The sequence below is a fragment of the Lepidothrix coronata genome, unplaced genomic scaffold, assembly GCF_001604755.1.
Source record: "Lepidothrix coronata isolate B3197 unplaced genomic scaffold, Lepidothrix_coronata-1.0 Scaffold140, whole genome shotgun sequence".
NCBI classification, from domain to species: Eukaryota; Metazoa; Chordata; class Aves; order Passeriformes; family Pipridae; genus Lepidothrix; species Lepidothrix coronata.
Window position 1 is genome coordinate 2,076,585 of NW_016690320.1, and position 15,916 is coordinate 2,092,500.

General features: G+C 36.4%; 1 protein-coding gene across 5 annotated transcripts in view; it reads right to left on the reverse strand.

Annotated features, from left to right (window-relative positions):
• The window catches only part of UNC13C (unc-13 homolog C), a 142,767-nt gene that overhangs the window by 32,331 nt on the left and 94,520 nt on the right, over positions 1–15,916 (reverse strand). For 3 of the 5 annotated variants that reach the window (XM_017827549.1, XM_017827548.1, XM_017827551.1), the window contains exons 20-25: positions 9,093–9,219; positions 8,080–8,176; positions 7,497–7,640; positions 6,399–6,476; positions 3,067–3,144; positions 2,677–2,706 (exon numbers count right to left, since the gene is read on the reverse strand). In XM_017827549.1, the coding sequence (XP_017683038.1) occupies positions 2,677–2,706; positions 3,067–3,144; positions 6,399–6,476; positions 7,497–7,640; positions 8,080–8,176; positions 9,093–9,219 (554 nt within the window). The remainder of the gene's footprint in view (positions 1–2,676; positions 2,707–3,066; positions 3,145–6,398; positions 6,477–7,496; positions 7,641–8,079; positions 8,177–9,092; positions 9,220–15,916) is intronic. The other 2 variants (XM_017827550.1, XM_017827552.1) reach the window with 1 other exon arrangement.

The window sequence follows — 15,916 nt, forward strand, 5'->3', positions numbered from 1 at the left end:
TGTCTTTGATACACATCATCCTTCCTCCACCCCCACCCAGCTCTCCAGGGACAGTGAGATGTTTGGCTGCTGCTGCTCTAACTACACTTATGAGCACTTGGGCCTCTGATTTTACAGATTATTTTTCAGAACTATCCTGCTTAAGTCTGGCCCTCTGTCATCCCATTAAATTCTATAAGGCCACATATGGATTCCTATTGGAATTCCTAAGCTTTACACATAGAGTGGGAACTGAACTTATCAAAGTGGAAATATGATTTATCTACAGTCATTATAATACTGTCCTACATAAAGCTTTACACCTTTTTTCTTGATCCTAATTGCTGTAACTCATTTCTGCCATGTTCTGCCATCTGACGAAAAGCAACATAAACATTAACTTTTGTTCTTTCTCTTTTATCAGCTTTCAACATGTCAGACATGAAAAAAGTACTCAGTGTAAATGTATGCATTCCTTTTGGATGAAACAAACAGGAGCTAAACCAAAATTTTATGACGATGAACCTGTTCTCATGTTTTTAGACTTGATTTAAAAAAACCAAAACAAACAGTGGGTTGAATCCCACTTTACTACTCTTTATTATGGCAGACTGTTCTCATTGATGTAATTTTTAAGTACCCTTTCTGCTTTGCTGCAGCAGAAAAGGATAGTTATAAAGAAACTCATATTGTTCAGACTATTTTATTTTAATGGTGGGGATGCTGAGAAACCAGTTTTTTCTCTATTTATAGAGCTCTCTGCCCTGCAATATGCAATAAGCCTACCCTGAACATAGGGACTGCTGCTTGATTGTGGTTGGTTTGACTGCACAGTTTGAAAGACATACTGCTCACAGTATGACACTGAGGAGATTAACAGCATTTAATTTTTCTTAGAATTAGTTTTGCTTCAACTGAAATAGGTCTCATTATTCTGCTGAAAATCATCTGACTTTTATGCCCTCCACAAGTAAAATATTAAACTATTTTTTCCCTGCAAGGAAACTGCTTACAGATTTTATTGCTGGCTTTGTTTCTTATAAGTACCAGTCCAATAAGCCAAATTGGCCATTAGCAGTTGTGCTTTTGGAATAGCTAGGGGAATTAATATTCTAACATGAGGACAAACATTTTAGGGGCACTTCCATGTGGGTGACAAAAAACTGAACATGAATGTACTTTTCTTCAAGAAATTGCCCTAAGGACAAACAAACAAAAGTGTGAATATATTTTTTAGGTCTTTTTTCTTAGACCGTGAATCAGAGATGCACTTAAGGTACCTAATAAAGGGATATTAGAAAAATATATTCAAATTCTCTATGAAGGTTGTATGTTGCACCACATTTGTAGGAAATGTTGCTTTGATACTCTAACAACCTTAATAATTCATCCTCATTAAAATCAAAAGGAAAGCAAAAAGGAATGAGAAGTGATGAGAGATTTCGAAAGAAAACTGCAATGAAAAAGTCCTAATTATTTTTTGTACTATTATTTTTTATTATATAAGGTGTTGGGAGCAAAAAACTTAATATTTTCTTGAGGAAAATGGAACATTTTGAAGAATCAAGCAAGCATTCTGATTTGAAATTAATTTGATAGAAATAAAGTGCTACTCAGCTTTCCACTGCCCTTGTCTGTATCAGGATTTATGGACAATTAGCTGTTTTTATGAATCATGGCGTTCAAATGTGGGATTGGATCCAAGACCTAATACAAAAGTACTTTGCACAGAACATAAGAGCACAGAAGACAAGTTTATTTGTAATATTTGAAGAGTGAAAGAGGATTAAGAGGAACCACAAAACCAGCCATGTCTGGATGATAAATATATATTCTCCAAGTTTGGTAAGACGTTTTCAATGACAGCAGGGCTGCAGAAGTTTATTTCATGTCCTCTGGAGCCATGGCAGCTTCGAGAAGCTCTTACTGGCTCAGCAGAACATCCTCACCATGGAGTTAATCTGTAGGTTTATCTGGAGGCTGCAGTTCACTGCATGACACAGGGGACTCTCTCATCTCTGGGTGCCCCACTGTGGATGTGGGAATATGAAATGCTGTGTTTTCCAGTTCTCTCTGTAATGTGTCCACATTAGATCAAAGTTTTGTGAACTTATCAAACTACAGTCTCAATGAGACAGAGCTGATGTATCTAACTTCTTTTTTAAAGCCAGCTACTGTTAATAAGGGTAGTATGATCATGGTCTAAACATTGCTTCTCAACAAGAGGACAGAATTTTTTCCATGGCTGGAAAATATGTTAATGTCTTCATTATGTTTCAGAATGGTCAAAGACTACAGTCAGCAAAGTGCTGAAGCACATGTTTATGTCCTTTTACTGGTGACAGGACTTCAGGCACTTTTAAGCCTTCTGAAATAAAAAAGGAGACAAAACTAAGCATGTTCTGGACTGTTGAGTAGCAGCTCTTGGTGAAATGGTATCTTGAAAACAAGCAGGCCCTCAGATACTGAAAAGTGCACGTAAAATGTTTTATAGAATTTTTTAAAGCTTTGAAAGACTTTACACTATCTGCCTAGTAAAACTTTCCAATTTAGAGTGTCAAATGAATGCCCAAGCATAGCTCTTTCTGATTTTAGATCATAGGGAATTACACAAATGGAAATAAGTAGAAAATGTGACTGTTCTTAGCCTTAGAAAATAACGGTCAGGAATAATAAAAGATGCTTACTATCACAAACCTCATAAGAGAATCTCTCTCCTTCTTTCTTCTGCTCAGTGGATTGCAAGTCAAAGGCATTAGACAAAGACATGACACATTACAGACAAAACATACCAATACATAAAAAGCAAAGTATAGTCCAGTACAAACATTAAAATAAAACTGGCACTACAGATTGCAACACAGAACACCCAGTGCTGACTGAACATTACAGATCATTAGCATTTTTCTGTGAAATAGAGGTAGGTCTTTCTACTGTTGTCAGGATGTTAAATAGGTCTTGGAGACTTTTTTTCTTAGCATTTTGATTTTCTTTGCAAGTAAAAGTGAAACCTGTTACTAGGTTGCAAACATGGTGCTAATGATCTCTAAGGAACTTTGAATGAACAAAGAAACAAATATGGCTCACCTCCTTTCCTCCCATGGACTCAAACATCTTCTCAAGCTGGACTCTTAATTGTTGAATGTTGTTCATCAAGATACAGGCCTACAAAGAGAGCATCAAATGTGAGGTTGTGCATGACCAACTCTTCAGCAGCCCTGCCTTTGTAGAATTATAGAATCATTAAGGTCGGAAAAGATCTTTCAGATCATCATTCATGCAACTAGGTTTTCCAGAGGAGATCCCCAAACAGTGCTGCCTTTCCTTTTTCTTTAATTGATGATCAGACCCCAGTATTTCACATCCTGAGCTGTACATCCCAGGTAATTGCTACTTCTACTTAGTACAGTTACATCTGGGGATTAATGCAAGTAGCACATCATCATCTCTTGGAGAGCAGAGGCAACAATGATCAAAGTGCTTTGGAGTGACAAGAAGAGGGATGAAAGGGATTGCCAGATTGCTTTCTAGACCCAGCCTTCGCAGAAAACTGACAGCACCATAACCCGGATAATGGCTGATGCTTAAGTATTTGAATAAATCAACAGGCAGATCTGCTAAGAACAGAATATTTCAGAAATATGCAGTTTTGCATTACTTTTTTGCATTACTTGAAAAGCTGGTGAATTAGGCAACAGAATTCTGTAATCTCTAGAAATGTTGCTGTTTAAGCACATTTTCTTAAGGCAGAACACACAGTCAACGAGTAAAAGAGAGTGATTTCTGTATAAATATAAGGTGAAAAATAAAATTAATAAAATTAAGGAGCTTGTTAAAAAAATTGTGGAAGAAAGGATCTATTAGTAGAATTTTGTGTACTCAGATGACCCTATATGCTGGTTTGTTATGGTGCAGGAAAAGCAATATGACAATACTTGCTAAAAGAGCTCTGGCTGGCCAAGGCCAGTGTCTTCTAGTGCATTTCTGGCTTAATTAAGGCACTGAAGTAGTGCATATAAATAAATAAAACAAAACACATATTTTTTTTTGGACAACAAGAAGGTGATGGAAGATTACAGTATTGATAAACATTTGTACCTTTCTAGTTAATAACATGTTCCAATGTAGTGCTGAAACATGGTGGGAATCAATAACATGATTTAGCTTTAATTATTAATACATTACTCTCAAAGGCATTTAGTATCAGAGTCTTTCTCAACTAAAGGGAAAAAAAGAAATTTAACTTCTTAATACTTAGATTACTGCTTTCCAGGAAAGCATGCTGTGTGTGCTCCTGCAGAAGGCTGCTGGCTTTGTATAGCAGTTGAAATGTCACCTCTCTGCCTGTCTCTTCTTATATTTGTCTATATACCTTCTATTAATTCACAATCATGTAAGACTGTGCCCTCCTTTCCTGTGCTACCTCCTCGCTTCTAACAAATTCATTATTCCGGAAATTACCTGCAATATCACAAGTCAATAATTATACTTTCTGATGGGGGCATAAGTAGCTGAGTATGACACCTTGGTCCTTTTGTTCCAAACAAATGCAAATGCCTTTGGCATTGTACTGAAGCTACAAGCGAAATGCTTCATGCTGAAGCAGTTTTCAAAGTTTCCTTTGAGGCTGGCTCAGCTGGCTCTTTCAGAGCCTAAGCCTAACTTGGCTCACTGAAAAATTTGCTATTGTTGTCAGTAAAGAACATCACTTAAAAACATTCTCTTCGTATTTCATTATCATCTTGCACTTCAGAAGAGTCTTTGCAGCATTTTACAGGAATCAGACAGCCAGATGCAACAACACGTGAGTGGCAATTACAATATGTAAACCGGGGTTTGTTTGTAAATGCTGACAGGAGGTGGAAGATAAGATACATAGCTTTATGAAAAGCATCTTCAATGTGCTTTTTTCTGAACACTTTTTGTGTACATTTTTTAGTGTTTGATAAAATTACTAAAAGTATTGGCTTGAAAAAGAATGCCAAATTCTAATTTTAATAATAAAAATTATTTGTTTAAATGTCTTCTATCTAATCTAGTGCAGGAGATGGACATTTATTGTGGCTGAAATTAACAGAGCAAATGGTGTTTTATTAAGCTAAAAGCCATGTATTTCAATAGGGCAACTTCTGTTAAAAGAAGTTATGTTCCTCAAGGACATTTGATACAATACTTTATACCTGCTCTAGTGGAAGCTGTCTCTGCTCATGGCAGGGGGGTTGAATGTACATGATCTTTAAGGTCCCTTTCAACCCAAACCATTCTATGATACTGTGATACTATAAGGAGATTAATTCCATCTAAATCCTTAATAAAGATGGGCATATGAGGATGACTTCAGAAATCCCACTGGACAGGCCAAAAGACTACACAAACAGTTTGACTTGATGATTCAACACTGTATCAAAACTCATTCATTCTAGAAACCAGTAAGCTTTATTTAATATTAGCACTAAAGTTGTAAGAACCACCAATAATTGATATTTAGCTGCAATACATGTCTCTCTGAATTCTATTATTGCATATTTTGGAGAGCTCTAGATCATCACACTTCCTCTCAATACAGAGAGCACGTCCTCAAGCCACGCACGGATGGGACAGGCACAGGTGAGATCTGTGATGGGCTGGGTAAGGGCTGTACCATGAAAGGTGCACAGAGGGAGGATGGGGCTGCAGTTATTTATCTGACTGTAGATTGTTACAGCTGTAAACATACCACTAAATACAGCAGTCCTAGTGCTAAAGGTTGCCAGTTGTGGGAGTACCAGCTTTGACTGAATATCAATGATACTGAAAAGTCAGTTTACAAGAATAATTTTCCTAGGTCTTGTGAAGGTATTGATAATGCCTCCATCTGCTCAACCACATCTTTAGTGTCCACATCTCATTTAATTCTGAGTCCATGGCAATCTGGTCCTACATCAGGGAATGATGTGAATCAGCAGGTGACTTTTTTTCTCACTGCTGCATGGGTAAAGCACAGTGGTAGCAGCAGCAAAGTCTGCACACATTCCCTGCACAGGGAACAATGGTCTTATAAACTCTCCAAGGTATAAACTGATAGACAGAGGCAAGCCAGTGCAAAATGAAAACTGTAAACAAAAAGGTTTTCTTCTATTTGGGAAACAAGATGAAGATACATTCACCATATTCACCACTGCATAAGGCTGATGTGTTTGGATGTGTTTGTGGTCATCTTTTTTTTTTTTTTTTAAACTTGGATACTGAAATTATTAACTAGGATTTTTAACTAATGTTGTCTATTCCAGCTTGTACATGTCAATGTAAGCAGCTATGAAAATATGCTGATCTCCCTCCATTCACGCCTTTTCTCATATAAAGAAGTGATCACATTTTCAAAAAGTACAGTAAGTCATTTAAAGGTAATTTCTGAGGCAGAAAAAAACACAGCTTCTTACCACGTTTTCTTTATCACAATACGAGCTGAAGTAACTTGAAATAATTGCAGCATACTGAAGAAGCACTTTGTTGATAGTCTAGAAGAGGAGAAGAATCTTTTAAATGGTAAATTTCATAATGTAAAACAAAAATAATAAAAAAGAGGTTTATATAAATGATAGATTTTACAGATACTTACACATCTAGTATATAGTATTGTTTAGATATTATATAAACAATACTGTGAACACATTTTCAAATGCCTGCACAGCAGATGGTGGGTTGTTCTTAGTGCAATGTAATCTTCAATAACAGAGATAGTTTAATTTTAGCTGTACTGTTTTTGAGAAGCATTGAGAGCTCCACTCCTTGCAATGTTCTACATAGTTCTTGGAACAGTAGCAAGCTCAAAAAATCCTCTAGGGTGACAATACATAGATTAGAAATATAATGGAAAAAATAAGATAAAAGCAGCACTGCTCAAGGCCTGGCAACATGAGTTACCTTACAATAATCATGTAAACAGGAACTTCGTTTGCAAATGGGAATTGTTGCAATGAAAGAGCAGGATTAAATATAAATGTGAACTTTTTTAAAGTCAGCAGGACTATAATGGACACCTAGAGCTTGTGAGGAAATGCTACAATACAAATAGAAACCTGCCCTAAGAGCTGAGTTTATCAAACAGCAGGTAAAAAAAACCCTCACACCTCAGGGCTTCAACCAGAAGTACTTTATTGCCACACCTTGAATTTTTACTTCAGTTGCACTCACTAATTAGCTAATTGCATTACACTGAATTTCTCCATTAATGAAATTGTACTCAGTGCTTAGCAAGGTAATAATTGACTATATAACACATATGTACATGTACATATATGTATAAAACATATAAATATGAAATCTCAGAGAGGACAGAACTTCTCAAACTGGTAAATCATTTTGACAAAGTAGATGAAAACCAGCCTTAGGCCACTGACAGCCTGTCTTTCTGAGGATCCCACTCAGACAGAAAACATTGATTCTAAAAAACATTGGGATCACTTAGCTTTTAAGTACATGACAACACAATGTCATTCTCTCTGAAGCTCAGTCGAGACACATTGATTTTAATTTACCTTTGCAAATCTTCTCATTAAATGAGATAGTGCTTCTGGATTAGGACACTCCAGTTTCCTAATAATCTCAAAGCTTTGATTGAGCTGTGTGAAGACATCAACCACAGAACATGAGAAGAGGGCATGATCTGATGTTTGCTGAAACTGGAAAGAAACATTCAAATGAGTTAATATTTGTTCAGAGATCAAAAATGTATTAACTGATTCTTACACTTGAAATTCTTCCTAGAGTCACAAAAAGTTACAAAGAAAAAAATAATTTAAAAAAGTCTCACTGCTAATACTGAGAAATGTGTCTTTTCATTGTTTCTGATACTTTCAAACCTATTAAAAATAAAACCAAAATTCTCCTTCATGACCTCATTATCACATCATAGGTCAGTGAAACCACAGATTAAAGTCTGTGGGGATTTAGACAGAGAGAATTAGAGGAGGAACTTGTCTATAGGGTTATCTTCCAAAAGCTGTTAACTAGTGAGGTCTAACAAGAATACTGTGAGACAAAATGTACTTCTGGTTTTGCAATACTAAATCACTGTCTTAATACTTTATTTATTCTTTTATTTTAAAAGTAAAGGCTCACCCCATCTTTTTTGTCTCTTTCTAGTGCTCCATGAAGAAATTCCATTGACACATCTTCATTTTCATCCAGCCACTGAATGACAAATGGTTCAAACCACCTGAAAATTAAAAGTAATTTTGTAAAGTAGGTATGTTGCATAAAGATCCTGAGAGGAGAGATGTCATACTACCCAGCCATTTGGCATCTCATGTCTTCATATCCATTCTTATTGCTAAAAAGCCTAACAACCCTGGAAAAATTTTTGTCATCAAAGATGCTGTGGCTGCCAAAAGGTTTTTTGGGCTTCAGTTTCATAATACTGGTGTGCCTTAGTGATGTAAAATTAGCAGCTAATTCTCTACCACATGGAAGGCACCTGTCTTGTCAATACTGGCTTTTTGTTAACATTAAATAACTTGCATAAAACTCTGTTTTAGTAAAACATCAGCTGTGTTTTATTTTTCTATAGTTTATTTAAACAAATTAATGTAATAAGAGGCCTCAAACCACCTCAGTAAATCAGCACACTTGCAGAAGAACAGGGAATGAGATTAAGGATAGCTCACATAAAATGACAGGACTGAATGCATTTACTGCAGGGATAGAGGTGAAAATGAAAACAGCAGCTGAATATCAACCAATGCAGTAAGAATCATTTCAGTAGGGTAACCCATTAGCACTGTATCTTCATCCAGATTTGGGTATGAAACAAATGCAGGGGCCTATAACAGTGCTGTTGTTCCCACATCTCATACCTTCCTCAGACATTTTATGACCAAAATATTTTGTCATTTATGAAGACCTGCAGTTAAAACAGTTGTATAAAGTCTATGAAACAGCTGATTGCACATTTAACACCTGGGCTACTTCACTTGATAGAATGAAGAATTAAAGAGGAGAAAGTCCAAAAAGTAGAGTTGTCAATGCTACCTACACACCTTGAGATCTTGCACAAACCTGAGCATAAATATTTGACCAAAATAAACCTTGTGCCAAGGCCAAACTCATGGAAGGGTTCCCGATCCAGCACTTACAGAGAGTATTCAGGCACTGCATCCTTGAAAGCAGAGAGTTCTCGCACATATTCATTATAAAACCATTTCACTTTGAAGTGCAAATTCATATAATCTGTGCTTTTGCATAACCGCTGCTTTTCATGTTCTGTAAGAGAAGGAGTGGAAAAAAAGCACTTAATAACATTCTAAGAGTAAATAACATTCTTGTGCCTCCATGCACTGGTGACATAATAATACAGGGCTTGCATTTTAAAGCATAATTGGCTTGATTTTTATACAGTTAGTAGTAACCACTGTTACAATTTTCAGGTTCAGGAGAAACAAACCAAACCAAGGAACAGACCAAAAATTAGGCTTTTTACTTCTCTTCACTGCAATGAGAAACAACCCCAAAATTTGCTGACTTCCCATTCTTTAGATTCTTTGGCTGTTACAAAACGGTTAAGAAGATGTTGGGTGTCAAGTGAGAAAAGACAACCATAGGTTGTGTAGTAGCAATATGAAATAAGAGTTGTAAATGCCACTCCTGTATGAATCTGTAAAACCTGCAGTGGCAGACACACTGCATTTATCAGAGTTAAGAAAAACAAAGAGGAGACAATTCCACAGTCCTACAGCCATCTGATTTATGGCACAAGTAGAAAAGCTGGCTTTATAAAATGTTTTTGAAGTTTCTCAAATGGACTTCAGCTTTTCACTGTCCTCCTGTTTTCAACATACTGCATATGCAGATGGTCATGGGCGGCAGGGGCCACCTGTAACCACTTCCTGGGTTTTTAAAGTCTGATTTAATTTGTTTGGAACAAATGCCCATCTTTTTGCCAGGATTATGACCCTAATTTTAGCTTATACACTGTGCTCTGTAGCCTCTACCCAGCTGCTTCACACCTGGACTATCCATCCCTTTGCTCCATTAGTAACAGGCACTTTATCCTTCCTCAAATCTTTCATTTCCTTCTCCCAGTGCATGAAGTCATGGATCCACAAATCTTGGGCAGAATAATCATACCTTCACTTACTGCTCACAGCTTCCTAAAATCTCCACAGATCTCATCTGCTTGAGGTGTCATATCACTTGCACATTCTTCCCTAAGCAAAAGGCTAATTTCTTTTCCCAGCTCCCTTAAAAAATGACCTGATACAGATGCTTAGCAGGAGTGATGTTCTTGTGTAAATAGTATGTATTAAGAACTTATCTTTTTCAAACCTCCTCTTTGCCACTTACTTCTGCTTGCTTTGCAGCACAGTATTACACAAATTTTTCATATATATTTGGATGTGAACCTAATTTACTGTAACAGCAGGAGCATCCTATCCTCTGTCACACAACTGAATATACCATTTGATTCTCTGTCAGTGCAAATGCACTTTGAATTACACATTCTGTGCTTTTCAGATCTGACCAGGCACATTAAAAAGAAATTTTTAGTTTTATTATTATGCCAAATCAGCACTACAGTAATATCACCATGGCATATGAGGAGTGTTTCAGAAGCATATTATTATGCAATGAATTACTAAGTTTTGTGCAAATCAGCTTACCAAGTGCCCCTGTGGGCTCTTATTGCCTTCTTAGCATTGTGGTAGCATTTTCACCTTCACTGCCTTTTCATCACACTCAAGAAAAATCAGTAAATCAGTTTCTGTCTAAATATTGCATTTATTAATCTTCATGCTACTTGAGAGTACTACAAATTCTGTCCAGTATAATATCATTAGTTACTAGCCTTAAACAGAACCACAGAGAGAAGAGAAAGGGATGTGCCTGCTCTCATGGTTCATGCTTTCTACAGACCCGAGGCATCTTTTTTTGTTTGTTTCTAGGTAGGAATTTTTCTACAGCTTATTACTGTAGAAAGCTAAATGAGCAAATGTTTGCTCAATAAGAGGTGGTTCTTACAAGGTAGACCAGCCTTTCACTGAGAACAATTATCTTATTGCTGTGACATTCCCTGCACATCTACTGCTTAAGTCAATATTAAAAATTTGACTTGCATTACATCCAAAAAGAGTGGAATTTCTGAAATGAATAGCATTTTTTTCATTCAAGCATTGTGTGAATGGGTTAGATTATACAATGTAATTTAAGAATGTTTGCTATGGTATCACAATCCAAGCAAATATTTATTTCAATTTTAAAAATGAGCTGTCATTAATGGGCAAACTTGTCCAGGAGGGTACAACTTATACACCACCGTTCATTGATATTTTCTTTTTTAAGTTAAAATTTATAAAACATTTGAAATGAGCACAAAAGTCATTCATGAATAATTGAGCTTTTTTCTCCAGGTTGTTATACCTTGTATGGAATATTTAAAGAGTCTCCTAGGATATTACTTGTGAAAAAATGCATCCTCAATTCCCAATATTAATGAATGAGAACATCAGCAAACACTTCATATGACCTACAAAGTCACTTAGTACCCATGCATATCACCTCTTCAGTTTATATGAACCAAAGAACAGAGAAAAAGGCTCCTGTATGAGTCAGCCCATGACAATTCTAACTGGAAAATGAATGGGTTTATCCACAGTAACCATGGATTTTGGTTACAAAACAGCAACATCACTGTAGGTGTTCTGAATTTAGGTTAGGACCAATGGATTGCTTTCTTAATTTCTAAAAAATTGGCACAAGTTAATGCAAATTAACACCAGAGGATACACTTATGCATTTTGAAGATCTGTGTCTTTTATCCTGGAAGGAAAGCTGGTGCCATGTTTCCCTATACAGATATACCAATTTTGGACTTTCTGGAAAACAGATTTAGTAGCTGCACCATACAACTTTTTTTTAAAAAAGCCCATTCTTGCTTTGCAAAAATATAACACTGAGTCAGTCAGTCTGGAAGTAAAGCTGCCAATTGTGTGCAAATGTGCCTGGGAGAGATGGTAACAGAAATACCTGAACTTTCTCATAATCAATTCTAGATAATGAAATCTCAGTATAGCAAACCTAATGTTATTAATCTTCTTTATTTTATGCTGCTCCTTTTATGAGACATTCCTTGTACTGCAGCACATTTTTATAAGCATCTATTAATCTACTGAGCTCCATTAAGAGGGCATTTTCAGTTCCATTAGGGATACTGGCATATCCTATGTTACTGTATCATGCATCAGTGAAAAAAACACTGGTAAGAGTTCTGCAAACTGTAACATCTGTAAACGTCAGTCTGTGTGAAAGGGGCACTTTAGCTGCTTTTATGCATTGCAGTTCCAGTAAGTGTGATTTTTTTTACAGCATTGTGGGGAGGGTTCCATATCTCCTTGTGGGTAATGCTCCACTGCACACGTGCTTTCCTCGGGCTTGCAGTAACAGGCACTGGAACTGCAACCACGAGGAAAACTGTAGAGAGTTGTTCCATCTCCATGGTACAAATTACAGTGACAGTAACACCTTTAAGAAGACTGTAAGCAACAGTGCTGGGGAAAAAAAAATAAATCCATTCAGGTGTTGTTTGTATAACCAAGAAAGAAGAGAGGGTTTTGTTTTTTGTTTTTTTTTTTTTAAAGGCTGTTACATGGAATCCTTTAATATATACAAATATATTTGGTATGTGATGATATCAGCTACAGACCTGGTGACGCTGTATCTTGCAAATAATCTAATTGTAGGCACCTGTTCTTTTAGAGAAAAATCTATGAAGAGACATAACAGGAAGGACTGTATCCCAAGGTACTTTCCTCACAGGCCTGTGACCAAGCAACAGTACTTTGGAATCACATTTGGTTTCTTGCTCATTTTCCCAGCAATTGATAAAGAAAGCTGAGAAGATTTTCTCAAAGCTACAAATAAAAGTCATAATGATAACTTATTAGGCAGAAGTAACTACATGACATTAAAGACATAATGTCATTTAACAAACTGGAATACAATCTTGTTCATACAGAATTATTTTTTCTTTTTAACCTTGAGGTAATAACATCACTCTGAGTTTCCATGTGATTTTTGATATGTATTAGTTGCTAAAAAAGGAAAACAGGGTAATCCAACAACCTTCATAAAAGATGAACATGTTAAATATTCAGATAATCAATTTGATATTTTGTTCAACTCTGATTTTTCCTTATTTGGCTACAAAAACTCAGAGGTTTTTTTTTTTTAACAGCAGTTTTCTTAGCCACTGTTTTCTGTAACAATGTACAGTTAAACTGCTTGAAGGATTCTAATGAGATGCTTTTAAAGTGTACTTCAAATCTTTATGAAGAAGAACTACAAGGAAATTAGTCTTTAAAAAAAATGAACAAATTGACTAGATACAAATAAATATATATATCTAACAAAAAAGCTTTTCCAGTTTTCAGGTTTTATAGATAATGTTGCAGGGATTAATAACTACTACAAAGAATATTGATGTACAGCAAATTAATTATATCACAACCAGTTGGTTTGACTGACATACATACTATTGCCCTACAGTTTATTAAAACAGAAATGATTGAAACTAAGCATATGGGAATTGTGTTTGGATTAACTGCAAATTTTCACATCAAAACTCAGCTGTTATTTTCAGCCATTGCAACACAATTCCATACTATTTGCAATAATTACTTATGAATTGTTCTAGAGATTACCAGCTGCATATTTTATCTATTTATTTCAGAACTGCTGTTTCAGAAAATCCGTGATTTCCAGACTTTCAGTCGTATAACTGGGAGGTGTATGTGTGACACAAACTGAGTATGGCTAGAGGAGAAAAGCTCCTATAAGGCATGATATTGATTGAGAATGAATTGTTATCCCTCCCTCTGCATCACTGTGGGAACATCACACCTGTATGACACTCACATGTTTTGGATAAAAGTAGAAGTTAATGTTTAGTGTACCTGATCCCAATGCATCTTCCCTACAGTGCTATACTATTGCCTTATTAAATGTGAGTATTGTGCTTGCAGTGCTCTTGACTTAATCCCTGTACCACTGAAATAAGCTTAAAGGCCCTGTTTGCATGTAACATAGTGGATCAGGGCACAATGAAGAAAAATGTAAACTCAAAGTTCCTAACTGATTTAGAAGAAGGAAACATTACATTCTACTAGACATTCCAGGATTCTTCTACTTTGCTAAAGGCAGTAGAAGTCACTGGTTATTAACTGAAATACAGAGTAGAACACAACTAATTGACAATTATGTATAATTTACATTGATTTTGATAATGTGAAATACTACTGGCCTTTCTGAAAGGGCTCTTCATGTCAAGATAAATATAATAAACCAAAAACCGAAAAAATTCTGTCATTACCCCTTTTTTGTGTTACACTTACTTCTAATTTACTACTAAAACTCACTCTAATTCTCCTTTTAAAATATATATTGTGTCTTTCATAACAGATTTCTACATATTCAAACTTTTCTCTACATTTGCTTCGAAATTTTCATCAAAATATCTTTGAACGCTTCACAAAGGTAATGGATAGTACCTTGAACAACTGATTAAGTTGTTCAAATGGTGATTAAGCTGTGCCAATGGGAAACCAGGGTGTAGGGAGACCAAGGGCATTTTTTAAGAGAACATGGATAAATTATGAAAGGCAGGGTAGATCTTGAAGATTCCTTAACTATGGAGTCGTATTTCCTCCCTGGATAGGATCTACAGTCAGACATAAAGAAGCTTTAACTCTAAGATTACTGTAGACTTGTAATGCAGTAGTACTCACTGTTCTGGCTATGGTTCAATATGTAAAATTCAAGAAAATGGGTTAGAGAACAAGGAAATGATAGATATAGTGGGCACCTCCCCAAGAGCAAGGTTGTGCCACACTAGAGATCGCTGAGGTACTTCCAAGTAAAGATGACACGTTGCTACAGCACAATATGGTGCCATGAAGAAGTATTAACTCAGTCCCTGGGAACAGTTCTATCCACTTCCTCTGTCTTAATTACTGGGTCTAATTAACTCCAACAAAATAGTGCCATTCGGTGTGGTTACAGTGCTTTATAGGCAAGCCTGGAGATCTGTGTTGCACATGATAGGTGTGGATTCTCATACTGGCAAAGCTCAGCTCCCCGGCATGTGCAGTGGGCAGCTGCTGCTGTTAACATCCTTGTCTGTTATGCTGACCAAAGAAACTTCTAACTCCCCTCTTCCTCCAACTGTGTCAACATTTTATCTTACTGTCTGCCAAAGGAAAGTTTAACTCCAATTTTAATCCCCTTGCCTTTGCCTTTACAGACTCTGAATTGCCATGACACTACATATTCCTCAGGTCTCTGAAAAAGCTAGGATGGAATACATTTGTTCAAGTGTGTCAGTGCAGAGATGAGTCTGACTGAATGAAAAAGGTTTCATATTTTGATAGCGATGAAACCCTGCATTCTGGTGGATGCTGCCTTCCTGTCCTTTCCAAAACCTCAGCCTCACCTCCTCAAACCTACTCTGCAGCCTCCCTCTAAGCCAAGGCTAAATGCTATTCACAAAGGGGTACTTTGTAAATTTGGAGTGAAAATAGACATGAAATCTGCCACCAAATGGCGTGACCTTTCTCTGGGCAGCATCAGCCTTTTTGGTTTTTTATTATGTTGTCTCTGTGCTCAACATCATCTCACAGACCTGCCTCTTCTCTTTCAAATCATTTTATCAGTTTTTGTAGTGAAAGAAGTATCTGCCAGAGAAAAAGGAAAATGGTGTCTGCTTATGCACTGGGGACAACGGCAAACTTTAAAAGCAAACCTATGTTAAATGAATAAAATGGAGGAATGACTTTCTTGTTCCTCTTCTATTTTCATAAGGCCTTCAGAATCTCAGCTCTGCAGGACTGAGACTGTCTATTGCTGTATTTACAGAGCAGCTAATTAATTTCTGGCTGGATTCTGCTCTTGACTTCTGGCTACTACTGGA